Source organism: Lissotriton vulgaris, chromosome 3_2 (assembly GCF_964263255.1).
Source record: "Lissotriton vulgaris chromosome 3_2, aLisVul1.2, whole genome shotgun sequence".
NCBI lineage: Eukaryota > Metazoa > Chordata > Amphibia > Caudata > Salamandridae > Lissotriton > Lissotriton vulgaris.
This window is the reverse complement of record NC_141690.1, coordinates 6,091,227-6,116,422: the sequence shown is the minus strand read 5'-3', so window position 1 is coordinate 6,116,422 and position 25,196 is coordinate 6,091,227. Positions and strand designations below refer to the sequence as shown.

The following is a 25,196-nucleotide window of genomic DNA, read 5'->3' as shown; positions in this document are numbered from 1 at the left end:
TGCATCCGTAGGGACGCCGCAAACAACTTAATTAGGTGTCTGGCTCTGCCCATGACATGTAAGTATTGCACCGTCAGGTGTTGCGCTGGCTCTACCGCAATATCTCCCCACGAGCCATCATGTGGGCCATTAGAGAACGGTGCAGGAGGAAACCCCCAGGTGGGAGTCCAACGTGCTCAACTAGTGCCTCATAGGGTATCAGCGCACCATCCTGGTATAGGTCGCCGAACGTCCGGACGTCCACTTCATGCCACTGCTCCAGCACAGAGTGCGTGAGCACCCCCCCACCTCCGGGCGAGCCTTCCAGCGGCACCGCAGGTGCATAACTGTGCACCGAGCGCGTGAGGTACAATGCCCTCCGGAAGCATTTATATGCCACTGCCAGCAGCAGCGGGATAGGGCGCGCCGGTGCCGCCAACAGGTGAAAGAACGCAGTGACCCGCTCCAGCGTGTAAGGCGGCTCGGCCTCTCCGGTACAAAACCATTCTGATCAGGGTGTACCAAATGGGGAACCACTGGCGCCAAGCGTTCCGCAAGGAGTTTGGCGAATACCTTCTAATCAGCGTTAAGCATCGCCAGCGGGCAATAGGAGCTCAAGGACAGGGGGTCTCTGCCGGCTTAGGCAGGGACACTAAGAACGCTTCCCTCAGTGATGGCGGGAGTTGGCGGGCATCAATCGACCCACTGTACATCCGAAGGAGCTTAGGCGCCAGGATGTCTCTGTTGGCTTTATAATACTCATCTGACAGGCCATCCGGCCCCGGTGTTTTCCCGGTCGCTAGCGCTTGGATCGCATCCCCCACTTCCTCCAGCGTGAGCGGAGCGCCGAGCTCCTCGTTCTGACCCTCCGCGGCGGACGGCAGTGCGATCGACTCCAAAAATTTGGTCAGCGAGTGCGTGTGGCCGGTGCTACGGGGCCTATAGAGTTCCCGATAGTGATCGGTCAGCGCCCGGTGGAACTTGCGCTGCGTGTAGACTAGTACCCCGTCCGCATGGCACCAATCGGAGTCATGTGCTCTGCCCGTCGCATCAACCAGGCTAGCAAGGGGCCAGCCCTATCGGCTTTGGCATGCCTCTTGGCAGTGTGCGCTGCATAATTATGACACCTCAGGCGTTCAAGCAGGACTGCATGCTCGGCACGCAGGTCACCAAGCTTGCGTGCATGTCTGCCAGTCCCTTCCCCGTCCCTATCAGTACATGCCTTTATGTATGTGGTTTTGGCCTCCGCTAGCTGTGTGGGGAGTCTCCTGTTGATCAAACATTTTAGATAACTGCGCTACTTGTTGTTCTGCTCTTTGTACCACCCTCTCTAGCGTTTTTCACTCCAGCAGTTTGCCTTATGCACGCTCCCCGCAGGACCTCTTTAAAAGTGCCCCATTCTAGGGACCTAGTGGGTGTAGTGCCTGTGTTTTCAGCAAAGTAGTGTTGGATGATGTCCGACTGCATGCGGTAGAACACTAGGTCTAGAAGGCAGTCTTTGTGGAGGCGCCACATAGGGATCGGTGGCGCGGGTTGTGGCCATATGAGTGACACGGTGTGCGTGTCGTGATCCGAAATGACCCTGCCCAAAGTAGTCCGAGTGTCTGATGCTTGGGAGTAGAGACTGTGTGCACATTAAACGATCTAAACGGACTCGTAAGTTGTGAGGTATCGAGTGAAAGGAATATATTTTGATGGTGGTGTGCGCGTTTCGCCATGCGTCCGCTAGGGACCAGTGAGCAGTCCAGGCGTGGAATGCGGCCGTGTGCGCGTGGGCTGGGGTGTGTGTGTGTGTGTGTGGTGGGGGGGTAAGATCTATCCAAAGTGAGGTCTAGGGAGCAATTGTAATCCCCTCCCAGTATCCACGAGGAACGTGTGAATCCAGCTAGGGTGTTCGATAGGGTCTCCCAAAATGATATCTGATCTACATTAGGGGCATAGATGCTGCCTACGAGAATGGGCTGCCCATCCAATAACCCTTCCAGTAGCGCATAACGACTCTTCGGGGTCCACACCTCTACCGGTCTCACGAAAGGGTATTCCAGATCCAGATCAGAGCTCCTCTCACGAAGGCGGAGTAGGTTGTGGCACAGAAGAAGCCACCATTCATTCAATTTTCAAAACAAGTGAATCTTGGGACCCAAGAAACACGCATCAGAATCAGTATCATACCCCTAATGCTCAGTGGGAGATTCACATAAAGCACCAACCACACTGTTGAAAAAGATTACAAACTTTAAACACTATAGAAGAAAACGTATGAGTGCAGAGCCACATCCCATTTAGTTCATTTACAGAAGAAGCCACGCCATTTTTTCTGGAGTTTGCATGATTCCTCCTTAGTGAGGTGGGTCTCTTGGAGGGATATGATCTGCGCCTGCTGTCTCTTAATATACGCATAAATCGCATAGCGTTTCCTGGCTGTGTGCATCCCCCGAACATTAAGGGTTAAAAACTGGAAGTCTGTGTGTGCCATACTGGAGACGTCATTGTGCCCTGATCGCTCTGGGCTACTGGGGGAGTGGTGCGTCCCATATCGAGGTGGTGGAGGTTGCATGCGAAGCTGTGAAGAGTTGTAAGTGTGCGCCCCTGCCCTGTAAATGGAAGGTTATAAGAGATCATGGTGTACGGGGCGGGTGAACTAAGAACTGGGGTCGGGAAACAGTCCCAATACTGGGGACCTATCGCTGGGCGTGATACCTCCAAACTGGCTCTCTGAAGGAAGGAGAGCGTGAACAAGAAGTTAACAACTATGGGGTGGTGGTGCGTGCACGCGAGGGTGATCCTTGAGCAGGTCTGTGAAGGATCAGTGTGCGTTATCTGGTCCCTGGCAATGTCTGCACATTGTGACTTGTGTTGCGAGGGAGGACTGTAGTGTTGGAGGGGGTCTCGACCTGTCACCTATAGGGCTACTCTGCAACTGTGGACTGCGGGAGTCTGAGGACAGCGCTTTCATGGTAGCCTCCAGTGTGTCCCCTCATGAGGTCTCTAACTTATGAGATCTGCTGTCTGGGGGGTTACTTGTGGTACAGTGATTGAGTCCCCCTTAGATGATGTTTCGTCGCTATCTTCTTCACCCGCTGAGGAGAACAGGTGCCGGCCTTGTCCAAGTCATTGGAGGGCGGTGAGGCTTGTAGTGCTGTCACCGCCCGTAGAGCGTCTCGGCTTTCCTGCATAATTTGCTCCAGATCCGGGGAGCCTATTGTGGGGCTCCGTGCCATAGTGTTCTCACCATCTCGCCGCTTGTTTGGATTACGTTTCCTGGGTCGTGGTGCCCTGTGTCTCTGTCCTCAGCCGGTTCCTGATCTGGGCAGCTGCGGGCAGTGCAGGTCCGCCCAGTCCTTCGCTTCCTCCGCACATGTAAAAAATAAAGTAGAGTCGTTGTGGATAATTCTGAGTCTGGCGGGAAATAGTAGAGAATATTGGATATAATTTGCCCGCAGCCTCCGTTTCACTTCAGGAAGGCCGTTCTCTGCTGCTGCACCGCCCGTGCATAATCGAGAAAGATCATCACCTGTTTGTCCTCAACCCAGAGGGGGCTCGAGCGTCTAGCGGCCCTGAGCACCACATCGCGGTCTCTGAAGTGTAGAAACTTCGCTAGCATCGGTCGAGGGGGTGCTCCTGGCTGGGGTCTTTACACTGGGATCCTAGGTGGGCGCTCGATGGAGAAGGGCAACCAGTCGGCAGTTGGGGTAAAGGATTTACCCATGCTTCCATGTGCCCCACCGGGTCTTGCCCTTTAATTCCTTCCGGTAGTACAAGCACTTGTATATTACACCCTCTTGAGCATCCTCCCAGGTCGACCATTTGTTCCTTCATGGTGGATAGGGTCAGGACATTGCTGATTGTCTTTTGCTGGTCTTTCACTGTAGGTTGCATGTCCGCCACGATCTGTCCCCCTTCGTTGTCCCTGTCAGCCAGATTTCGGTGATCGTCTTTGATGAGGCTGATGTCGGTCGTTATCGTGCCCAACCTTTCCTCCATAGATGCCCTAGAGAGTTCAATGGTTGCCAATACTCTGTCCAATTTGTGCGATATGGATAGGTCGGGTAAAGTTGCTGTCATCTTGGTCCCTGTCTTGGGCTGTGGCATATTTTCTGGCGCCGTCTCTGGTATTGTGGTGGTTTGCGTGGCCCTAGGTTTCCCCATCGTACCTCCTGGGGCCAGGTGTCGTGGTGCTAGGCCCAGTAGGCACTATGCGAGGCCTGTCCTCCTCTGATGCTGGTTCTAGGTGAGCGCTGACACCTCTTTGCGCCTCTGGGCAAGGGGAGTGCTCCAGCTCCCCTATCTGGGGGTGCTTCCCTTCGACTGCTTGCCGTGGTGCACGCCGTGTGGGTAACTCAGTGGGGCACTGCCGCTGTTGACGTAGGATCCTCCCTCCCTGGCCGCCGTCCCTGTTATTAGGCGACTTGTATAACCGGAGGGGCCCAGATCGGTATGGCTCCCTAATGTCCTGTGTGTCAGAATCGGCACTCCTCAGGGTCTGGATGATGCAAAAGAGGGTCCCCCTCCTGATATCCCCAAACTCTATCTAAAAATTTACAGAGCTTTTAGGGCGATCAGGCGAGGGATAGGAAAGTGTAGGAACAGCGGGATGAGAACCTGGAACAAGAAAGCAACAAGATCAGAAAACGTAGGCTATAGTACAGTCTAATCTCATGTGATCTTGCTAGTGAATTATGCATACTTTATTTACCAATGGGCCAGCATATTCTCGTTAGAGCTTCAATCATAACAGAGCACTCCAAGTAATAAAACCTAATGCATACAAGAAACAAACGTTAGCAAAGACACACACATACAGGCTTCTACTTTCAACTCGTCAAGGAGTTCTCCAACCCCAGCACCGGCAACAACAACATCACCCCATCACAAGATCTCTGCGACTCCCTCGCCTCGTTCTTCCACCGCAAGATTGCTGACATCCACAAGAGCTTCGGCGCCCCATCCTCGCACCCAACCGTCGAACCAACGCACCCCACCGCCACCCTCCGCACCTGGACCGCAGTGACCACCGAAGACACAGCCCGCACGATGAACACCATCCACTCCGGATCTCCGACTGACCCCTGCCCCCACCACGTCTTCAACAAGGCCGCCTCCACCATCGCACCCCAACTCCGAGACGTCATCAACACCTCCTTCGACATGCCACCTTCCCGGAGAGCTGGAAGCATGCCGAGCTCAGTGCCCTACTGAAGAAACCAACAGCGGACCCCACCGACCTCAAAAACTTCCGCCCCATCTGCTCCTCCCTTTTCTGGCCAAAGTCATCGAGAAGATCGCCAACAGATAACTTGCCGCCTTCCTCGAGACGAATGGATGTCTCGCCCCTCGCAGTCCGGTTTCAGAGCCAACCACAGCACCGAGACCGCCCTCATCGCAGCCACTGACGACATCCGAGCCCTTCTCGACAACGGGGAAACAGCGGCACTCATCCCCCTGGACCTCTCCGCCGCGTTTGACACTGTCTGCCACCGCACCCTAGTCCAACGCCTCAGCAACACCGGCATCCAAGAGAAGGCATTGAAGTGGATCATTTCGTTCCTCGCGGGAAGAACACAGAGAGTCCGCCTCCCCCCGTTTTGTTCCGAGGCCACCGAAGTCATCTGCAGCGTCCCGCAAGGATCATCACTCAGCCCCACCCTCTTCAACGTCTACATGAGACCTCTCGCAGCCATCGCACGCCAACACAACCTCAACATCATCTCCTACGCCGACGACACCCAGCTGTTCCTCTCTCTCACCAGAGACCCCGACACCGCCAGAACCAGCCTCCACGAAGGGATGAAAGACGTCGCCGAGTGGATGAAGAACAGCCGCCTGAAACTGAACTCAGACAAGACGTAAGTCCTCATCCTAGGACCATCACCCTCCGCCTGGGACGACTCCTGGTGGCCCCCAGCCCTGGGCACTGCCCCCAAGCCAACAGACCACGCACGCAACCTGGGCTTCATCCTGGACTCCTCCCTCTCGATGACCAGACAAGTCAACGCCATCTCCTCTTCGTGCTTTCACACCCTCCACATGCTCCGCAAGATCTTCCGATGGATCCCGATCGAAACTAGGAAGACGGTCACCCAGGCCCTCGTCACTAGCTGTCTGGACTACGGAAACACCCTCTACGCCGGAACCACAGCCAACCAGAACGCCTCCGCCCGACTCATCCTGGACATCCCTCGACGCAGCCACATCTCCGGCCACCTGAGGAACCTGCACTGGCTCCCCGTCAACAAGAGGATCACGTTCAGGCTCCTCACCCACGCACACAAGTCTCTCCACAACCTGGGCCCCAAGTACCTCAACGACCGCCTGACCTTCCACACGCCCACCCGCCAGCTTCGGTCCGCTAGCCTCGCCCTCGCACCACGCATCCGAAGAGCCACCGATGGAGGCAGATCCTTCTCCTACCTGGCGGCCAAGACTTGGAACTCCCTCCCCATCCACCTTCGGCTGACCCAGGACCACCTCGCCTTCAGGAGACAACACAATTCATCCATTGGCATCTTAGAACTATGAGAAGTTGTAGAAAATCTTTCTGCTGCTAAGAAATACAGCCTGTAATACTCTTGTACAACATCGAAAACCAAGTGCTGGGCTTCCATGATGCATATGCCCTCGCCCTGATTTTCTTGCCAACATGAATGAAGAAATAACCCAGAAAGCGGGCCTCCGTGGTTACGTCACTGCCGCCCACAAAGTGTAATCAAATTAAGGCATCCGCGGTATTGGAAAAAAAACGCCGCCTAAAATGGCAAATGAGCAAACACCAGAAACGTGAGGCAAAATAATTAAAGAAGACGTCCGCGGTATTTCCAAACCGCCGCCTTTGAACATAAACCAAATTATGAGGCAAAGTCGCGTCCGCGGTTATTCAATACGGCCGTCTGGATGCTGAAAGTGAAAACCTCACTGATACTCCGGTTCCAAGAACTAAGTACCCGCTTCTCAAAACAAGCGTCCTGGAAACAACATCGGTCCTGGCAAGCGGAATTACGCACGCTTGTGTGTGCGCAGCACGTCAATTCGTAACACGCGTTTTCCTGCCATGGCCTTCTGGGAGATGTAGTTTATTGCTTGGAAGTTGTGATCAGGGGCGATTCCTGACACTGTGGGCAGACGAGTTGTGTCTTGCTCTCTGTGGGCAGTTGGCTGGAGAGGATTAGGCACTGCTCTGGGTTTCAAACGACCTATCAGTCCTCCATCTTAGAGTCAGGCATTTATCAGAGTGGGTTTCAGTGGTGGGGGGTACCACCCACACTCACCGGTGTCAGGTAGCCCCGGCGAGGGTTCCCCCCACCACTCACCGTCTTGGAAGCTGCGTTGGTGACGCCCAGGCGGTTCGGATCACTGCTCACTCCCCCTAAAGGCTCTGTAGATGTGTTCGCCGGGCACCACCCTGAAGTCAGGCAGCCTCTGCCGCAGCAGTTCTCCGGAGCTCGACAGCCCAGGAGGGTATATCCAATCTGTGCTGCCAGACTAGATCTGCCCCTCACGCTTCCTCCTCGTTGCCTTAACCGGTTGCGGCGATCAGGTGAGGCTGTTCGCTGCCGTCCGCTGGCAGGGGCTCAATGACCCGCTCGGTGCACGGGGGTGCCCTGCGGCGTCTTGTGCGACCGGTGCTACTATTCGGCTCACAGGCTGCCCCAATGTTTTACCGCCGAGTCTTCCCGGTCCCGGGAGTGGTGCCCTGGGAAGCGTCTCCAGCCCCCTGGATGTCGAATGAAAGAGTGGGCGCCTGCCATCTTGTCGCCCAGTGCCGCGTCCGCCAACGGCTCTGTACTGCTCATTATCTCGGTCTCTCGGTCCATTTTAGTCTGGGCACAACGCCAGCAGAAGCCCTGTGAGCTCCGATGACTGGATTACTGGTTCTATGCCCGGGTCGACGCTGTAAAGCGGCCGAAATACCGCCCGCCGTGGAGCCTCAGCAAAACACGACCACCATCGTAGCCCGCTTGGCCACGCCCCCCATCTCTGGTATCCAGGTTAGTGACTACTCTCACAACCGCTCCACACACCTGGAGTTCAAGTAGGCTTGGTCCCTCTACCATCAGCTGCCCTTGCAGTCCAGATGTTCCCATCACCAGTCTGGAGCAGCAAGCACTCCTATGTTCTTGCTTTTCCTTTCCCATTTTCCTCTTCTTTCTCTTCTGAGGCATTAAGCTATTCAGTTCCTACAGAAAGAGTCGCGAACAGCCAGTACTCTTGGCAGAGTCAGACGGCGCTTGATGGAATCCTTATACAAACCAAAACAAAAATGCTTAGATGCAATCCTGTTAAAGCACAAAAGTACTCGCCTACCTAATTGTTGCATGCTTCATCATAGTGCCTCTCCTCACACCGACAATGTGTTGGGATTACTGTGTGGGGTACAACCCTTTTAGGAGAGGAGCTCTTGAGGTATAAGAGAGTTGGGAGAGGTTCAACTATGATGGCCAGTATGTGTGTCTAATTGAGCCTGTAGTGGAGAAACAGAACTACTAAAGCTACCTCCTGGTGGATCTATGTCTACAAAACTGTCAAATCTGTCTTCTGAGCCTAAGCGCCGTAGACTACTACAAATGCAAGCAGGACAGTGTGTTCTTGCTAAACCTTTTTCAGGGCTTGGAATTTCTGTAATGTAGAGTAATTTGCCGTTGCGCAAAATTCATAATGCGCAAGCTTTGCATCAAGACGATGGGAACCAGAGTCATTGGGCAATGCCCCCCCCCCCCCCCCCCCCCCCCTCCCATGCAAGCAGAAATGTCTATCGATAATGCAAGGCAAGATTCTTCATTGAATTTGTGAACATATGTCTATGGGCATTTTAATTTGCTGCCAGAATGTATCAGCATTCTTAATAAGGCTAAATGTTCTTCCATTAGGAGTGTTTATGCATTTAAATGGAAGAGCATTTGTCATATGATTTTTGAGAAGCAACCATGGCCTATAAACTGTCAGGAGGTTATAATCATTTCTTATCTTATCCATGTGGCCCAACTGAGACTGCAGTACGCTTCCATTAAAGTTCATCTTGCTGGTATTGCAGCATTCATAAAGTGATGAGCTCACAGACCTTTCTTTATGATTAAAATACTAAGATAAAAGACTTATAAAAGACTTTGCCACCGATTAGGCGATGTCCTCATCCAGGGGAGTTGAATATAGGCTTATCAAAATTGATGGCTCCTCTGTTTGGAAACATACTCAAGCTCCTTCCCTGAAAGGTAGAATTTTAGTGGCAATCCCTTTGGCGAGAAAAGGTGATGAGTTTCAAACTCTTTCTTCAATAGAATCACACTCAATCATAGACTAGTGTTATGTACACCCTTACATTTTTTTACCTTTGGTCGTTTTAGACTTTGCATATAAACCAAATGATATCACTACCAGTATTATTTGTAATTATTTTTATCTAGCAGAGAGATCACTTCATTATTTGTTATTTATGATCCACTCAGAAATGGTATGGCTTCCTCAAAGCACACTATAACCAGGTGAATAGGGCCATGTATTGTTTGTTGTTATGCGTTAGCTTACAGGTCTCTCCCTGGGAACTCTAGAGTTAATTCTACATAAGGTTAAGCAGCATATGTTCCCTGGGTAAGGAAAGTTCCTCTGACTAAGAATGGTATGGCAACCCCTGGAGATTACTACACATCTTTTCCAGGAAATATTACTTGGAGGAGGATTCAAGAGCTGTTACTGTACTACATTGTGAAATTTGTTTGGTTGGCATTTTTTTGAGGCGATGTAGGCCTGTCTGTGGAGCAATGGACTGCTGCTTATAATTTATTGACAACCACAGATTGAGGGCTAAGGTTTCCCTTCTGTTATACGATTATTACTATCAGTGAGGATCCTACTAAGCAGAAGGAAATGTTATTGTAATCCTAGTTCTGCATCATAGGAATCCTCCCTGAAGTCATGAAGTCATAAACAACCCTGCCTCCTCCCTGATGGTCAGTGTTACTATTAGCATTTGTGTTCACAACATAGTTACGTATTGCTGTTCGAAATATCTAGGGCTGTGACTCAAACTGCTGGTACAGTGCATGCTTTGAAATGGATGCTGTTGGCCCCTAAGAAGACCTGTAGATGTTATCTGCAGCTTCTGTAATATTGCCCGGACAAGCACCTTTTCCTTTTAGATAATGAAGCACACCTATTTCTGCTAGGTGCGGCAGAGTGGTCTTACTGCTATATATGCGGACGTTCTTCACACACGAAAAGAGCAGAAAATGCTAGCCTGTGTTGCTGCTCGTGGCAGTATCACTACGCTGGACATTAAGGTGCCTACCTTCCACTACAGAATGACACTGTATATTCCTGAAGAAGTGTGCCAAAGCCCCTCAACTGGGCCGGACTATTCTACATTGATGACCTCAGGGAGGATTCCTACAATGCACAAATAAGATTACAAATAAGTAACATTTCCACGACATACAATCTGATGCATGCCCTACACTGTATCTTAAATGTAGGCTTTTAACTCTCCACACTAGGGCCTTAACACTAAATGGATTCTAATAAAATATTGCGATGGGCTCTGTAATTGTGAGGTAGGTGGTTTAGAATATATTTTGCACTTTATTCTTTTTGTACCAAATCACTTGCATTGCACAGCAAATGGTTGTAACATTTACTAAAGTACTATAGCATCATAATCCCCAAAGCAGCACTTTTACTTTGTTATAGAACAGGTGAATCATTAATATGTTTCCAGGTGACTGCATACATCTGGCACGCATGGTTACTCACTAGACAGGTATAAGATCAGCAAGTGTCCTGCATTATGGTGATTCTTCTGTTAAATGCACTTGTTGCACCTTGCAATGGTAGGTTTGTGAGAAATTGTGTTTATTTTAAAATAAGAAATGTTTTTTTTAGAATATTGAAAAGGCAAATGTATCGATTAATTGTTTTATCTATTATTATTAGAAAGTTGACTCGTTGATGTACATTAATTTTGACGAAAGCATTGTTCTTAATTGGAATCTTTTATTGTTACGGCCTTGCTGAGAACAACACTGCCTACTGCTGTGACTCATAGGAAATAAAAACACTTACAACTGAACTACGTGAGCATCAATATTTGTATTCAGCATGTTAGCTGAAACGAAAAGAAGAAATCGGCAAATTCGCTTGACGGTTATTGTTTCTGACTTCAGTGTTATAATAAAAAAGTATTGCTATTCATGGTCAATGTTGTTCCCACACGCTCGGCTTTGCCTTTGCTACACCTGGTCTCAGGGGGCAGGATCTCAGGAAGACAAGTATAAACAGACAGGAAGTAGAGTTCCCCCCTCTCTGATTCATTTCTGCGTTTCCTTTTCCAGTTGGTTCTAGTCCCTGATCTTGGAATAACCACGTGCTATCATCAGGGGTGAGAGAAAAATGTTGTGGGGTGTTACCTGTATTCCCTGTGGCCTTTCATTGAATCGACGTCCTTGTTCTTCACATAGATTTTTTCACAACTACACCCGTTAGTATTTGTAGATTGTGTCGTTTTATATTTTATGAAATAATGTATCCGGTTTTTCCTTGAGCTGTTACGTTGGAAATCTATTTTTGGTCTTCTGTGTAACAACAAAGGTTGCAGTTCCCACAGCTAAAATAGCCTTCAGAGATGACTGCCAGTGTGTCTTTGTTATCTCTCATTGTTTGAGTGGTATGTTGACATTTTTCAACATGCCTCAAGGCAATAGTACAAAATAGATCACTGTGGCTAATGTGCGGCAGGTGTAAATTTAAAGCAGCGTTTAATGGTATACTTAATGAGAAGGCGTTGTTATCAAGGTCAGGTAAGCATTAGATGAACTACGTGGATCTTCCACACATACCTTCATTTCCCCTTCCAATATTGCCAAGTTCAGCTGAATAATCTATGTTTCGCTTGAGTACTAATGTGCCATATTCATCATCTTGCTATTTTATAGCTGAAACCGAATTTGATTAGACTGTGTAGTTTAGGGTGGAGGCTTTAGCAAATGACTGCACCTATATGTACAGATACTTTGCTCTTTCTCGCTAAAGATTTGCAGATCCCTAACCTGGAGTAAAGATAGCAAAAGAGGCATGAGGAGGCATATTTAAAAAAAACTGACAATAAAAGAAGTATGCCGCTCATATGTATTCATGTATACTGAAAGATTGCATCAAGCGTTGTATTATTGTCACAGGTCACACAGTGAAGATTGCTTACCTAAATTAATATTTGCATGATCTCATACTTTTTTTGTATTTTAGAAAAACAGACACCCAGGCGCCTGCTTCATCAAAAGAAGAAAAAGATCAAAGAGTTGAAGACAAACATGTAGTGAGGAATGATTCAACTTTGTTTTTGGAAACTGATACTGTGCAGACTACAGAGGACTTGTACAACCAACAGAAAGACATGGAAAACGAGACTGAGAATGCTGCTGTTAATAGTGGGCTGGCCCAAGAAGACAGTACAATTAGTTCTTCAGGTGGTAGTTGCCACGGACATGATTTATCAGTGGGAAGTCAGTGTATAAAGAAAAATGAAAACGTTGATAAAATCGTGGCAATAAATAGCAGCGGATGCGTATCAAGTGAAGAGACTGTCGTTATGAATACTCTTCCTGTTCCAAAGAAGACAGCACACAGTGCCTCTGGTCTTTCAGTAAAGTCACCTGACATAGAGTGTAGTACTATTATTTCACCTTCCTTAAGGCCAGAACTGCTAAATTTTGTGGGTGATTGGCCAGTAGAAAAATCAATGGGTCAAAGGACTCAAAGAATAAAAAGGACAACATTTTCCAAAACGAATTGCGATGTATTGGAAGCTGTCAGCCTGCAGCATGTTGAATCAAGCACTCAAGCAGGAGAGGAGTCTGAGGGGAGCTTAATTAATATTTCGGCAGAACCACTGCACACAGAAACCGTGGATACTATTGAGAGTCGTGATGGTAGCGAGATAATCTCTGAGCCTGTTATGGGCTCTGATGTGCCTGATGTAAATGATGCTGTTATACCTGATTTAAAGAACAATGAAGGAGACTGTCCTACCACATTAACCCTGGAACATAGACAAAAGTTGAATGCTCAAAATACCAGTTTGAACAAAAATGTTGAATCTGGTAACATGCTAAATTCAAGTGATTCGTACCCAGATGTCGACCTTCAGGGGACATCAGACAATACAAGAAAACAGATGGTGGCAGAGGCATCAACTTTTCAAGATGATGACACAGCAACATCTGAAAATAATACCCAGAAAAGCAGTTCTCCAAATAGAAAAGCTTCCAAACCTTGCAAACTTGCCTTTACCTTTACGAAAAATAGCACCAATTTGTCGGAATGGAGAGATCCGCTCCTTACTGGTAACTTAGAAGGTGAAATTTCTGAAAACAAATTCTGTGCCAGCTCACAAACTGAGCCTCAGGAATTTGCACTTCTTTGGAGACTAGAGAAAAAAATAACAAATGTTTCTGAGTTTTCGAAAGTTCTAATTGGAAAGGTAGATCGATTTCAGTCATCGAACATAAATATAACTATAGATGCAGAATGTCAAGAAACAATCCCTTATAGAGTAATGCATGATAAAGGCACTTATGTAGAGGAAAGCGAGCTTATTGAAGAAGATAACATAGAAAATCTAAAGGACTTGTGTAGGATGTTCAGATCGGTTTCTTTTGATGTTTTGAAAGACCTATATGAAAGGTGTAACAAAGACATTGGTTGGGCTACGAATCTCTTGCTAGACTCTGGGGAAAAGCTACATAGAGAAGACGATCTAGGGGGATCTTATCATTTTGATTCTGATCAAATTAATTTGACTCCAGATGTCACTGTCTTACAATCAAGTAAACAAGGAAAAATGGAAAGCTGTGAAGAGAACAGTGAAACTGTTTCACAGTTCAAATTAGATTATGAATTGGATATGAAAGAATTTGTTCATGTCAACGTCGATCAGGCTGTTTTTGAGCCACAATTGAGGTTGCATTCAGGCAACAAAGTTAACCAGGAAATTTTGGAGGAGACTAATGAGCTGGCTAAATACAAACAGCTATCTAACCATAGCATAATGACCGTATTTGCCAGTACAGGAAGTGAAATACGAGAAGTTACTCCAGAAACAAAAAACGAAGAAGACTTGGTAATGAGCCAGCCATCAAGTGATGCTGTAACAGAATTATGTAATATGCATGATAATTTATATAGCATTGACATGGAAGTCTTGGAAAAAAATAGTCCTCAAACGTCTGTTTTTGTGGATGCTCACATCGGTCTACAAAATGTTGATAAACATGAGGATCATCCCTTATTAGAAGAACTTGAAATACAAGGAGTAAATGTTATGAGTGCTTGTTCTCTTGCCAACATTTCACTCTTAGAGAAATTCAGTTTGAATGACACTTTATCAACTATTTCTGTGGAATCTGAAATCAATAAAAGTTTCAGCGAAGATTTTGAAAAATTCCAAGTAGAACATGACATTTGTCCTGTAGGGCAAAATCCAGAAGCTTTAGGTAACCCACAACACCACATTGTTGAGTCCAGAAATGCTCGTATTGATAAACTCGGTGAAGTAAATAAAATGCATTTCCAAGAATCCAGGATAAACACTCAAAACTCAAATAACTTCTCAAGCAAGTCCATGAATATCGATTGCCTACAGCTGTCGTTACCTCCTGAATTGGCCTTTCAGCTCAGTGAACTTTTTGGCCCTGTGGGAATTGGTCTAGGTATGTATCATTAATCTTTTTTTCGTTCTAAATACATGTATGGCAGAGTTTTGCTGACCTGTAAAAACATTTTATAAGCATTGTTGTATAGGTCGTGTCTTTGTATGTAAATATTTCCCGGTATTCTAAAATACTGTAGTACAGTGAAATAGTCTTTACTGGTATTATATATGCAGTCAAGCACAATCTTTTAATATTGATGATAAATTAATTAGGGAACTATGATGACTGTGACATATATTTACACTAGTGCAGCAGTTCACAAACTTTTGACTTATTTGGCCCTCCACTGAAAACTGGGGACCCCAGCCTAAGCAGTTTTAAACCTCAAAACAATACTCCAAACAGAAAACAAATACAAATCAAACAAATACACAAAATATGAAATATTTTATTTAATTTTCAAAGATAAAATACACCAAAAATATATTTTTATTTAAATGGCATGGTAGGATTTTTTAAATTCATTTTGTTCTTATTTTGAAGATAAAGCAATCTTCTGAATTTTAGCATATCTTTTTTTTTTTTTTTTGCTCATAGTGTATTATTGTATTTTTGTCAGCACATACCAGTACTTCAATTGAGGCCACCAATCATCCATACTAGATTTTGTTTGCTACATTTGCAGTGGTTCTTATGAATTAAACTAAGGATACCAACTTAATTGTCTTAATTGTTATCCTCCAATTTCAAATTCCTTCATATTTACAGGCCGTTTTATAATTTTCACTTTTTGATTTTTTTATGTGTATATATATATATATATATATATATATATATATATATATATATATACTGAGAATCTCTCAAAATTTTTGGACCATTACCTGTTTGACTTTGTACTTTCGTTGAAGTCTTACATTAGAGACACTTCGGACTTCATTGAGAAAGTGGAAAACCTAGACTGGCAACAAACCTATGTACTCGTAACTTTAGACATAACAAGTCTCTACACATGCATTGAGCATGAACAGGGTCTCTTTGCTATAGAATATTTCCTGAACAAAAGACAACTAAAATATGCAATGCATAACAAGATGTTGTTAGAACTCATCAAATTCTGCTTGTATAATAACATCTTTCTTTTTCAGGATGACGTATACAGACAGCTTTCTGGTATGGCGATGGGCTCCTGCTTCGCCCCCAGCTATGCGAATTTATTCGTTGGCTGGTGGGAGGAGCAGGTAGCCTGGGCCCCCAGGAATGCCACATGGAACAACAAAGTGGTTGCATGGAGCAGGTACATTGATGACCTGTTCCTTGTCTGGGATGGGTCAGTAGCAGAGGCTAACGAGTACATACAAGCGCTTAACAATAATGATTGCAATTTAAGGTTCACGGGAGAGGTGAGCAAAATAAGTCAATTATTTGGACCTTCAAGTTAGTGTGAGGAACGGTAAGATCTGTACTCAACTCTACCGTAAACCTACGGCAGGCAATAGTGTACTGCACGCCTCCAGCAGCCACCCCCGTAAACTCATAAACAGCATCCCCTATGGGGAATTTTTAAGACTTAAGCGCAACTGTACCCAAGATGAGGATTTTGAACAAGCAGCCAGTGACAGTGTGGAAAGATTTTCAGATAGAGGTTACAATCCCAACCTTTTACAGGAAGCTCTGAGCAGAGTGAGAAAATTATCCCGTAGTTCCCTCTTTGTAAAAAAGACCCGTTCCATCACTGATGGCAAATTTCGCATGATCACACCCTACTCAGCCAACTCTTTCAGGTTAAGATCTATAATGACCAAACATTGGCACATTTTAAAAACTGACCAAATTGTTGGATCTGACATATCTGCTGTTCCACTCATAAACTTCAAAAAGGCCAGATCGCTACGCGACCACATGGTTCATAGCCACTTGAAGCCGCTAGAGAAGAAGCAGGGAACGCTGAAAGATGTCAAGAGCTTTTTCCCGTGTGGGGAATGCAAAGCTTGCACAGCTAGTAAGAGAACCTTGACATATGATGTGAAAGGCTGTAAAGGGGGTAAGAGAATTAACACATTTATGTCTTGCCACACAGATCATGCAGTTTACTGTTTAATGTGCCCCTGCCAATTGAGTGTTGGAGCATATGCGGGCCATCGTGAATAGAGATTTCACCTATCCGGTGGCCCGGCATTTTGCAATCAAATACGACAGCAATAGGGATCTTCTGAGATATTTTTGTTTGGACTGTGTTGTTGAAAGCCCGAGGGGAGGCAACAAATTACAGACACTCAGGAGACTAGAATCTCGCTATATAATCGATCTGGAGACCAGGGCACCAGGAGGTCTTAATATGGGAGAGGAATTGTCATCACACTTGGGATAATTATAGAATACCAGTATCTGAAAACTGTGAATGTAAAGGTGTTTAAATGAATGGTAGAGAAGATGTTTTGCAGCAGGGAAACATAAAGAATGCAAACTATAGAAAGGTTTATTAGAATTAAAAATGCACCTGTATTTTTGAATCCCGTTGGGTATTAGAAATGTCTGAGGCATATCAAAATTTACCTGTCCAAGAAATTATCCTGAGATTTATGCGGCCATTTAGGCTGCAATTGCCGATACACGGCAAGATATCATGTAAATTGGTGCTTTAAATCTATGATATTCGTATACCTATGGAGACGTTATAGTTTTATAGCGTCAATTCCTCAGGAAATCGATGTTCAGGTAAATAATGCCTGTAATACCTCATGATTAATGTAGCACTAAATAGTACTTTTCGTGTTACATCCCTTGCCGATACACTGCGTGTTCAGATGGTGGAATAATCTTATTGAAACATTAATTGTGATAATGAATTTGAATGTAATGCACATTTAAAGCTGGCGCGCAAACCTGAATGTTTGTCGATGTCCGTTGTTTGTTTCAATGACCCCAGTGAACATAGATAATGGTGCCGCGCAGTGCGTTCAGATGTGAACACTGACGAAGGGATTCTTTCCTGAAACGCGTTTGTTCTTTGAATAAATCCTTTGCTGAATGCTGAAAACCCTGTGAGTGCTGTATTTTTTCTGACCCGGCTGGGTATTTTAGAGGAATTGGAGCCATTATTTGTTACGCGGGGCACCGCCGCGCAACAGCACCCGCTTTCGAGTGACTCGCGTTATCGGTGCAAAAGGAGCTTGGATATATATATATATATATATATATATATATATATATATATATATATATATATATATATATATATATATATATATATATATATATATATATCCTCAGCAATCTTCAGAACCTCCTCGGCGGCGAAATGAAGAGATGGACCCCACAGTTTTCAGGTTAGGCAAATGATTTTATTTCCAACCTCTCAGCGATGACGCGTTTCAAGCATTAAGTGATATATATATATATTTTATGATGTGTACTATTATGTAAATTGGAGGTTTCCTTTGTCCCCCATCGTTTGAATCTTAGCTTATATTCTACATGTGCATGAGCTGGAACTGAGGTGAGTGCATAACCTGCACCACGATATATGATCATGTGTTGTAGAGCATAATGACCAGGCTCGAACTAGGACAGAAAATAGGCCAAGGCACCAAAATAAAAGTGTCCCCCGTTATTAAATTGGGTCAGTTTTAAACTTTAAAGACAATCTGTACACGATTTTTTGCTACGCATGGAAGACTGCATGGATTTGAACTTGCTGCAGGCAATGTTGTAACATTAGGAGGATTAACAGTAAACACAATATCTGAAAGAGACACGTTAGTGATAGATTCTTTACCTTAGAATTTCCCCAGGTGTCAGGCTGGATCCGGAAAAGTTTTTCTGCTTAGCAGTACCTCTGTGCCCCAGTAGGCGGCGTCCTGCGGCTCCGCGTCCATCACTGGTGTTGTAGGCGCCGAGATGACTTCACAGAGAGTACTTAGGTGCCACCCATGCGTGCTGACACCAGTTCTTACTTTTTCCGTACCGAAAGCGCAGATCCGGATTGAGCTCGTACCTCGATCATTTATTGACCACTTTTTTGATACTTTTGTCTCCTTTTCTTGTCTCCTGGTGCACATAGGTATGCCTGGCTTTAAGAATGGTGGGTCGTGCCACCGTAATACGTCGGTGGCAGACCCCCATGATGTCTCCCTCTACTGCCTGGAGCAGTACCATGACTCCCGGGATTGTCGGGACTGCCGTACCATGGCCCCTAAGGGATTGCGGGAGCGGCGCCGGAAGTTGCTGGAGGTCTGGCACTCCTCTCACCGCTGCTCCGGGTCTAGGGGCCGTTCGCGGGACCACTCGCGCAACCGCCGCCGCTCCTCGGATTCGAAGTCTTCACCTTCAGTTTCCAGCAATCGGAGCCGTAGTAAAAAGTAGAAGAAGCGACGTCCCCCTCCGGAGGCAGACGTAGGGGACAGGGGCTCGGCCCCAGCCTCTCCTCCTGAGCCTGGGAGTACCGCGGCCTACCCACTATACCCGGGTCCGTCGGCGACTCCCGAACAGGTGCAAGAGTTTCTTGCTGCCACAGACCGCCTGTTGAGGCCCTGGCTCCCGCTGGTGCGCCTGCGGGCCCCGTGTCCGGATCCTGTTGGCCCGGTGACACCGCCTCTGGCGCCAGCCCCAGATCCACTGGATTCAGCGCCCTCGGCTCCGTCGCCACAAGGTGCAACACCGCTGGTGCCGGCCCCGGCGCTGCCCTTGACTCCGGCCCCAGCGCCGCCTCTGGCGCCGTACTGGGTGCCGTTTATCCCGCCTCTGCCCCGGTTCCCGAACCATTTTTTCCCAGCCGCGTTGGGATGAGGCTCTGCCATGGCCCCGGCTGGCGCCCCGGCCAGTGCTGCTGGCCCCTCCTCTCCGGCTCCGGCCCTGCCGCCGCGGCTGGCTCCTTCTACCCTGGAGCCAGACGAGGACTGGGACGGTTCCGAGGACCCCCTTGTGCGGCAGTGTGACTCTGAGTAGGATTGGGTGGATGACCTTCAAGATGCGGGTGAACTTGATGTGTCTTCGGACCTGGGGTTTGCATCCCCTCCGCCTACTATGGAGGAGGGTGCTTCCTACACCATGGTGCTGCGTCGAGCTGCGGAGGCCCTCCACCTCGACTTCCCTAAGGTGACCCTTAAGACCAACCTCCTTACGGAGGTGCTCCAGACGGCGTCTACGTCATCAGAGCCGCTGTTCCTTTTTAATGAGGCCCTTACTGAAGTCCTCTTGGGTACTTGGTTGCTGCCTGCCTCGGGGGCGCCAGTGGATAAGAACCTCACTAGGCGTAATCGTCCGGCGCCTGGTGATCCCACCTTTTTGACCACTCACCCCAAGCCTGAGAGCATGGTCATTCAGGCCTCAACATCGCAGAGTGCCTTTCCCTTGGCTCCACCGGATAAGGACTCTAAGAGGCTGGACCAATGTAGCAAGAGGTTGTTCTCCTTAGCCAGTTTGGGGTTGAGATCGGTTAATACCGCCTGCTTATTGGGTCGTTACTCCCACGCAGTGTGGGATTCGGTGGTGGAGGTTCTGCCTCAGTGCTCTGAGGAGGTCCAGGCTGTCATTTCCCAAGCGATTGCGGAGGGCAAGGATGCAGCGAAGTTTGCCGTCAGGTGTGGTTTTGACACTGCTGATTTGTTCGGTAGGGCGATTGCCATGACGGTGGCGTTGCGGCACCACACCTGGTTGCGTTCCACTGGGTTCTCACCCGATATCCAGAGCTCGTGCGTGGACATGCCCTTTGATGGCTCCCGTCTCTTTGGTGACAAGGCAGACAATGCCCTGGAGTGCATTAAAGACTCATGCGCCACAGCCAAGTCTGTGGGTCTATCCACAAAGGCCCCTGCCACGTCTGGGTTTCGTTCCTTTCATGGCTAGGGTAAGAGCACCCAAGCACGCTCCTCCGCTAAGCCTGTGCAGAACCAGCCCCAGTGTGGCCGCAGCCGTGGCTTTCGCAGGGGCGGGTCTGGTAACCAGCGAGCGGGTCAGTCCATCTCCACCCCGCCGCATCCGCTTCTAAGCCTTCCTAATCCGAGCTTCAGGGAGCACCCCACGCCAGTGGGTGGCAGGGTATGTCACCATCTTCGCCACTGGTGCGAAATTACCTCGGACAAGTGGGTGCTGCAGATAAGCTGTCACGGTTACTCGCTTCCCTTTCTGTCCTCCCCTCCAGCCATGCTACCTCGGTACCACCGCATGTCGGGGGATCATTTGGCTATTCTTCGTCAAGAAGTCACGGCCCTCTTGGCCAAGGGGGCCATCGAGCAACTTCCCGGTCAGGAAGTAGGGAGTGGTGGTTATTTCCACTACTTCCTGGTCCCCAAGAAGGACAAGGGGGGTCTCCGCCTCATCTTGGACATCCGGGACGTCAATCGCTTCCTCCGGAAGGAGAAGTTCATGATGATAACTCTGGCTCAAGTCCTCGCTGCCCTGAAGACCGGATGGTGACGTTGGACTTGCAGGACGCCTATTTCCACATCCCCGTCCTGCTGGCCCACTGGCGCCACCTGCCGTTCATGGTAGGCCAGGAACATTTTCAGTTTGCCGTGCTTCGGCAAACTGTGCCCGTACCAGTGCCCCTCGGGTGTTCACAAAGGTGATGGTGGTGGTCGCAGCTCATCTGCGCAGGTCAGGGGTGTCATTCTTCCCCTACCTTGAAGACTGGCTGTTGAAGGCAGGCTCGAATCCAGGATATTCAGGCTATGATTCCGCTCTTTCAGCCTCTATCCCGGGTTTCAGTCAGGATGACCCTTCAGCGTCTGGGCATGATGGCCTCCTGCATCCTGGTGGTGACACATGCAAGGCGGCATATGCGGGCTCTGCAGTGGGACCTGAAGTTCCAGTGGGCACAGCATCAGGGCAACCAGTCCGATCATGTCCAGATCTTGGAGGGCACTGCACGACAGTTGCAGTGGTGGCTCACAAATTGCGATTGGGTCAGTGGCCGATCCCTCTCCCTTCCCCAACCGTAGCACACGGTGGTGACGGATTGCGTCCCCTCCGGGGATGGGGAAGCCACATGGGAGAGGCGGAGATCAGAGCCCTCTGGTCTCAGGCGGAGTCCCAGCTCCATATCAACCTTCTGGAGCTGCGGGCAATCCGGCTTGCACTGACAGGATTCCTTCCCTCTGTCCGGGGAAGTGTAGTGCAGGTGTTCACGAACAACACCACCGCCATGTGGTATTGCAACAAACTGGGCGGGGTGGGGTCGTGGGCCCTATGTCAGGAGGCTCTGCGCCTCTGGACATGGCTAGAACATCAAGGCATGACCTTGGTGGTTCAACACCGGGCAGGTTCTCTGAACGCCATGGCAGACTAACTCAGCCGCCGGTGCATGGTGGATCACGAATGGCGTCTGAACTCCGAAGTGGTGCAAGGTTTGTTTCTACAGTGGGGAGAGCCTTGGTTAGATCTATTAGCAACCAAAGAGACCTCGCAATGTCATCAGTTCTTGCCGCTGGAATTTCCGAGGCAGCACTCGCTTGGCGGTGCTTTTCGTCACATGTGGAGCTGCGGTCTATTGTATGCCTTTCTCCCTATACCACTTCTGCCCAGAGTGCTGAAGAAGATTAGGCCCAAGTCATTCTTGTGGCTCCGGACTGGGCTCGAAGAGTTTGATATCCCAAGCTACTCAGTATGAGCCTCAACCCCCCCAATCCGTCTGCCTCTTCTGTAGGATCTTCTGTTGCAGCAGCAGGGGACGGTTCTTCACCCGAACCTGTCCAGCCTCCACCTCCATGCTTGAAGATTGAGCGGCGACAGTTGACACCTTTCGACCTTCCTCCCGTAGTCTGTGATGTCATTCTGGTAGCCAGGCGTCCCTCCACCAAAACGGTGTACGACTGCAGGTGGAACAGATTTGTGGCATGGTGCACAGCCAAGGCTGTGGATCCCCTTTCGGCCCCGCTTTCTGAGGTTTTTCTGTTCCTTCTCTCTCTGGCCCAGCAGGGCTCTGCTCTGGGCACTATCTAAGGTTATCTTTCGGCCATCTCTGCCTTTTCACGGCTTCCAGATCAGCCTTCTCTTTTTAAGTCCCCGGTTGTTAACCGTTTTCTTAAAGGCATTACACATACTTTTCCACCAGTACCCTTCATAATGCCTCAGTGGGACTTGAATCTTGTCTTGACTTTTCTGATGTGCGCTCCCTTTGAGCCCCTTCATAACTGTCCCTTACGTCTTCTTACTCTCAAGACAGCTTTCCTTGTAGCTATCACCTCTGCCAGGAGAGTGAGTGAGCTCCAGGCTCTTTCTTCCAAACCACCTTTCCTTTCTGTTCATCGGACAAGGTGTTTCTCAGGACTCGTCCTTCTTTCTTGCCAAAGGTTGTCACGCCCTTCCACATCGGTCAGACCATCACTTTGCCCACCTTCTTTCCGCCACCGCATCCTTCAAGGGAAGAGGAGAGGCTCCACCGTCTGGACCCAAAACGTGCGTTCGCATTCTATCTGCAGCGTACACGGCAGTTCCGGGTGGATGATCAACTCTTTGTTGGCTAAATTGGCGCCAAAAAAGGTTGGTGCATCAAAGCATGTTACTCCTTGGCCAAGATGGAGCCTCCTGTAGGGCTGCGTGCCCATTCGACCAGGGCAACTGCAGCCACTACTGCCTTGGGACGCATGTCCCCCTGCAGGATATTTGTCAGGCAGCAACGTGGGCCTCGTTGCACATGTTTACCAAGCATTACTGTCTTGACAGTCAGGTCCGGAGAGATGGCTACTTTGGCCGTTCGGTGCTCCGTGACTTTCTGGTGTAATCCTGTTCGCAGACCCTCCAAAGGGGTTGATATTGCTGGGGTATCTATTCTAAGGTAAGGAATCTATCACTAACATGTCTCTTTCAGATGCACAAGTTACTTACTTGTGTAATGATATATCTGTAAGAGTCATTAGCTAGTGATAGATTCTTTACCGCCCTGTCCATCCTCCCCGTTCTGCGAACTGGTTACTAGGGTTAAGGTCATCCCCCTTTTAGGGCCCTAGTTTTATGCACCAATTGTCAGTCTCTTGCATGTCTCTGCGTTTCGGCGCGGAATAGTTGTGTACAGAACTGACGTCAGCGCGCATGGGTGGTGCCTAAGTAATCTCCGTGACGTCATCTTGGCGCCTACGACGCCAGTGACGGATGCAGAGGTACTGCTAAGCAGAAAAACTTTTCCGGATACAGCCTGACACCTGGGGATATTCTAAGGTAAGGAATCTATCACTAACTAATGTCTCTTACAGATATATCGTTACACAAGTACGTAACTTGTGCCTCAGTAGATAATAATGTTTTGTGAAGCTAAGGAGTTAGGTCCATATAGGGCATGGGGTAGGCTGGACCCTATTATATCAAGAAACACAAAAAGTTGCCTACAAAAAACTTACTTTCAAAAAATCTTAACATATAGGTCAAACACAGACTTCTTTGGTTTGACCCTGTATTTTTATTTATACCCGTATATTTTAAGCTCTTTTCAACCTATTTTTTCATATTTAAACACAAAAAAGGAAAAAATACTGTTCATTCAATACATTTCCATTAATATACAACACTATTTACACACATATATTTACACTTCATAATACTCTCTAGAAACAATTATCAGACATCCCACAAGAAAATACATTATACAAACAAACATACATTTAAATTTTTCAAATTGAGTAAATCTATATCCAAAAAGAAAGAAAGGACAAAGTCTAAGAAGGAGCACAATCCCCAAGTGAGGGTAAACTTTCAACTAGCAAATGCTAGTTTACACTATTAATGAAATTGCTTTCTCCTTCAGGTGTGCCACACCTGAAGGAGAAAGCAATTTCATTAATAGTAATATAATTGATCAGAACGACCCGCCGGGAGATGGTCCTTTGTGCACAGAAGAAGTCTGTGTTTGACCTATATGTTAAGATTTTTTGAAAGTAAGTTTGGTGTAGGCAACTTTTTGTGTTTCTTGATTTAGTAGATAATAAAGCAGGCCAACAAACAGCCAAAAAGCCAGTCAACACACCGACCTGTCAGACCAGCACATCGGGCACTCCTTGATTACTGTATAGGCCAGTCTGATCCTGACATTGATCAGTCCTCAAACTGTGATCTATGAGTACATGACACTTTTCTCTTCGTTTTCTGATAATTCAAAACTTTGGACTCCATTCTAGTAACAAAATGAAAACATCGGTCTGTCCCTAGTGGCAGTGTCATAAACCAGGTGAATGCAGAGACTGAGGGATAAATAGTTGAGATATAGATCTGGTGAATTGCAACCAGAGTGAAACTAAGGAGCATGCACATCTACTTAATCTCCTGGAGTCTGATTCGAGGGTTGAAACAGGTTGAGGTATAGATAGAAACAAGATACAGGGAACCAAGTTAGGTAGAGGTACTAAAGAAATGCCCTGCGATGGAGGGAAAAATATTAATACTGGATAAAGCAGTGACCACAAACCAGGAACTGAGTTCTGTCTGAAAACCTGAGAGACATTGTTGGGGATAGCCTAGGAAATACCACTGATTGAACGATTACCTATCCCTACACTAAGATAGTTTATGGTACCCCATAAAAGTGAGGAAGTTCCTCAAAAATGCTTAACACCGATGACAATACAACTACTTCTACCATTACAATCTTTAAAG

At 47.7% G+C, this 25,196-nt stretch overlaps 1 protein-coding gene across 5 annotated transcripts in view; it reads left to right on the top strand.

Annotated features, from left to right (window-relative positions):
- Positions 1–25,196, top strand: part of N4BP2 (NEDD4 binding protein 2) — a 1,381,310-nt gene that overhangs the window by 619,571 nt on the left and 736,543 nt on the right. For all 5 annotated transcript variants that reach the window (XM_086963958.1, XM_086963954.1, XM_086963956.1 and 2 more), the window contains one exon: positions 12,208–14,669. In XM_086963958.1, coding sequence (XP_086820084.1) covers positions 12,208–14,669 — 2,462 coding nt within the window. The remainder of the gene's footprint in view (positions 1–12,207; positions 14,670–25,196) is intronic.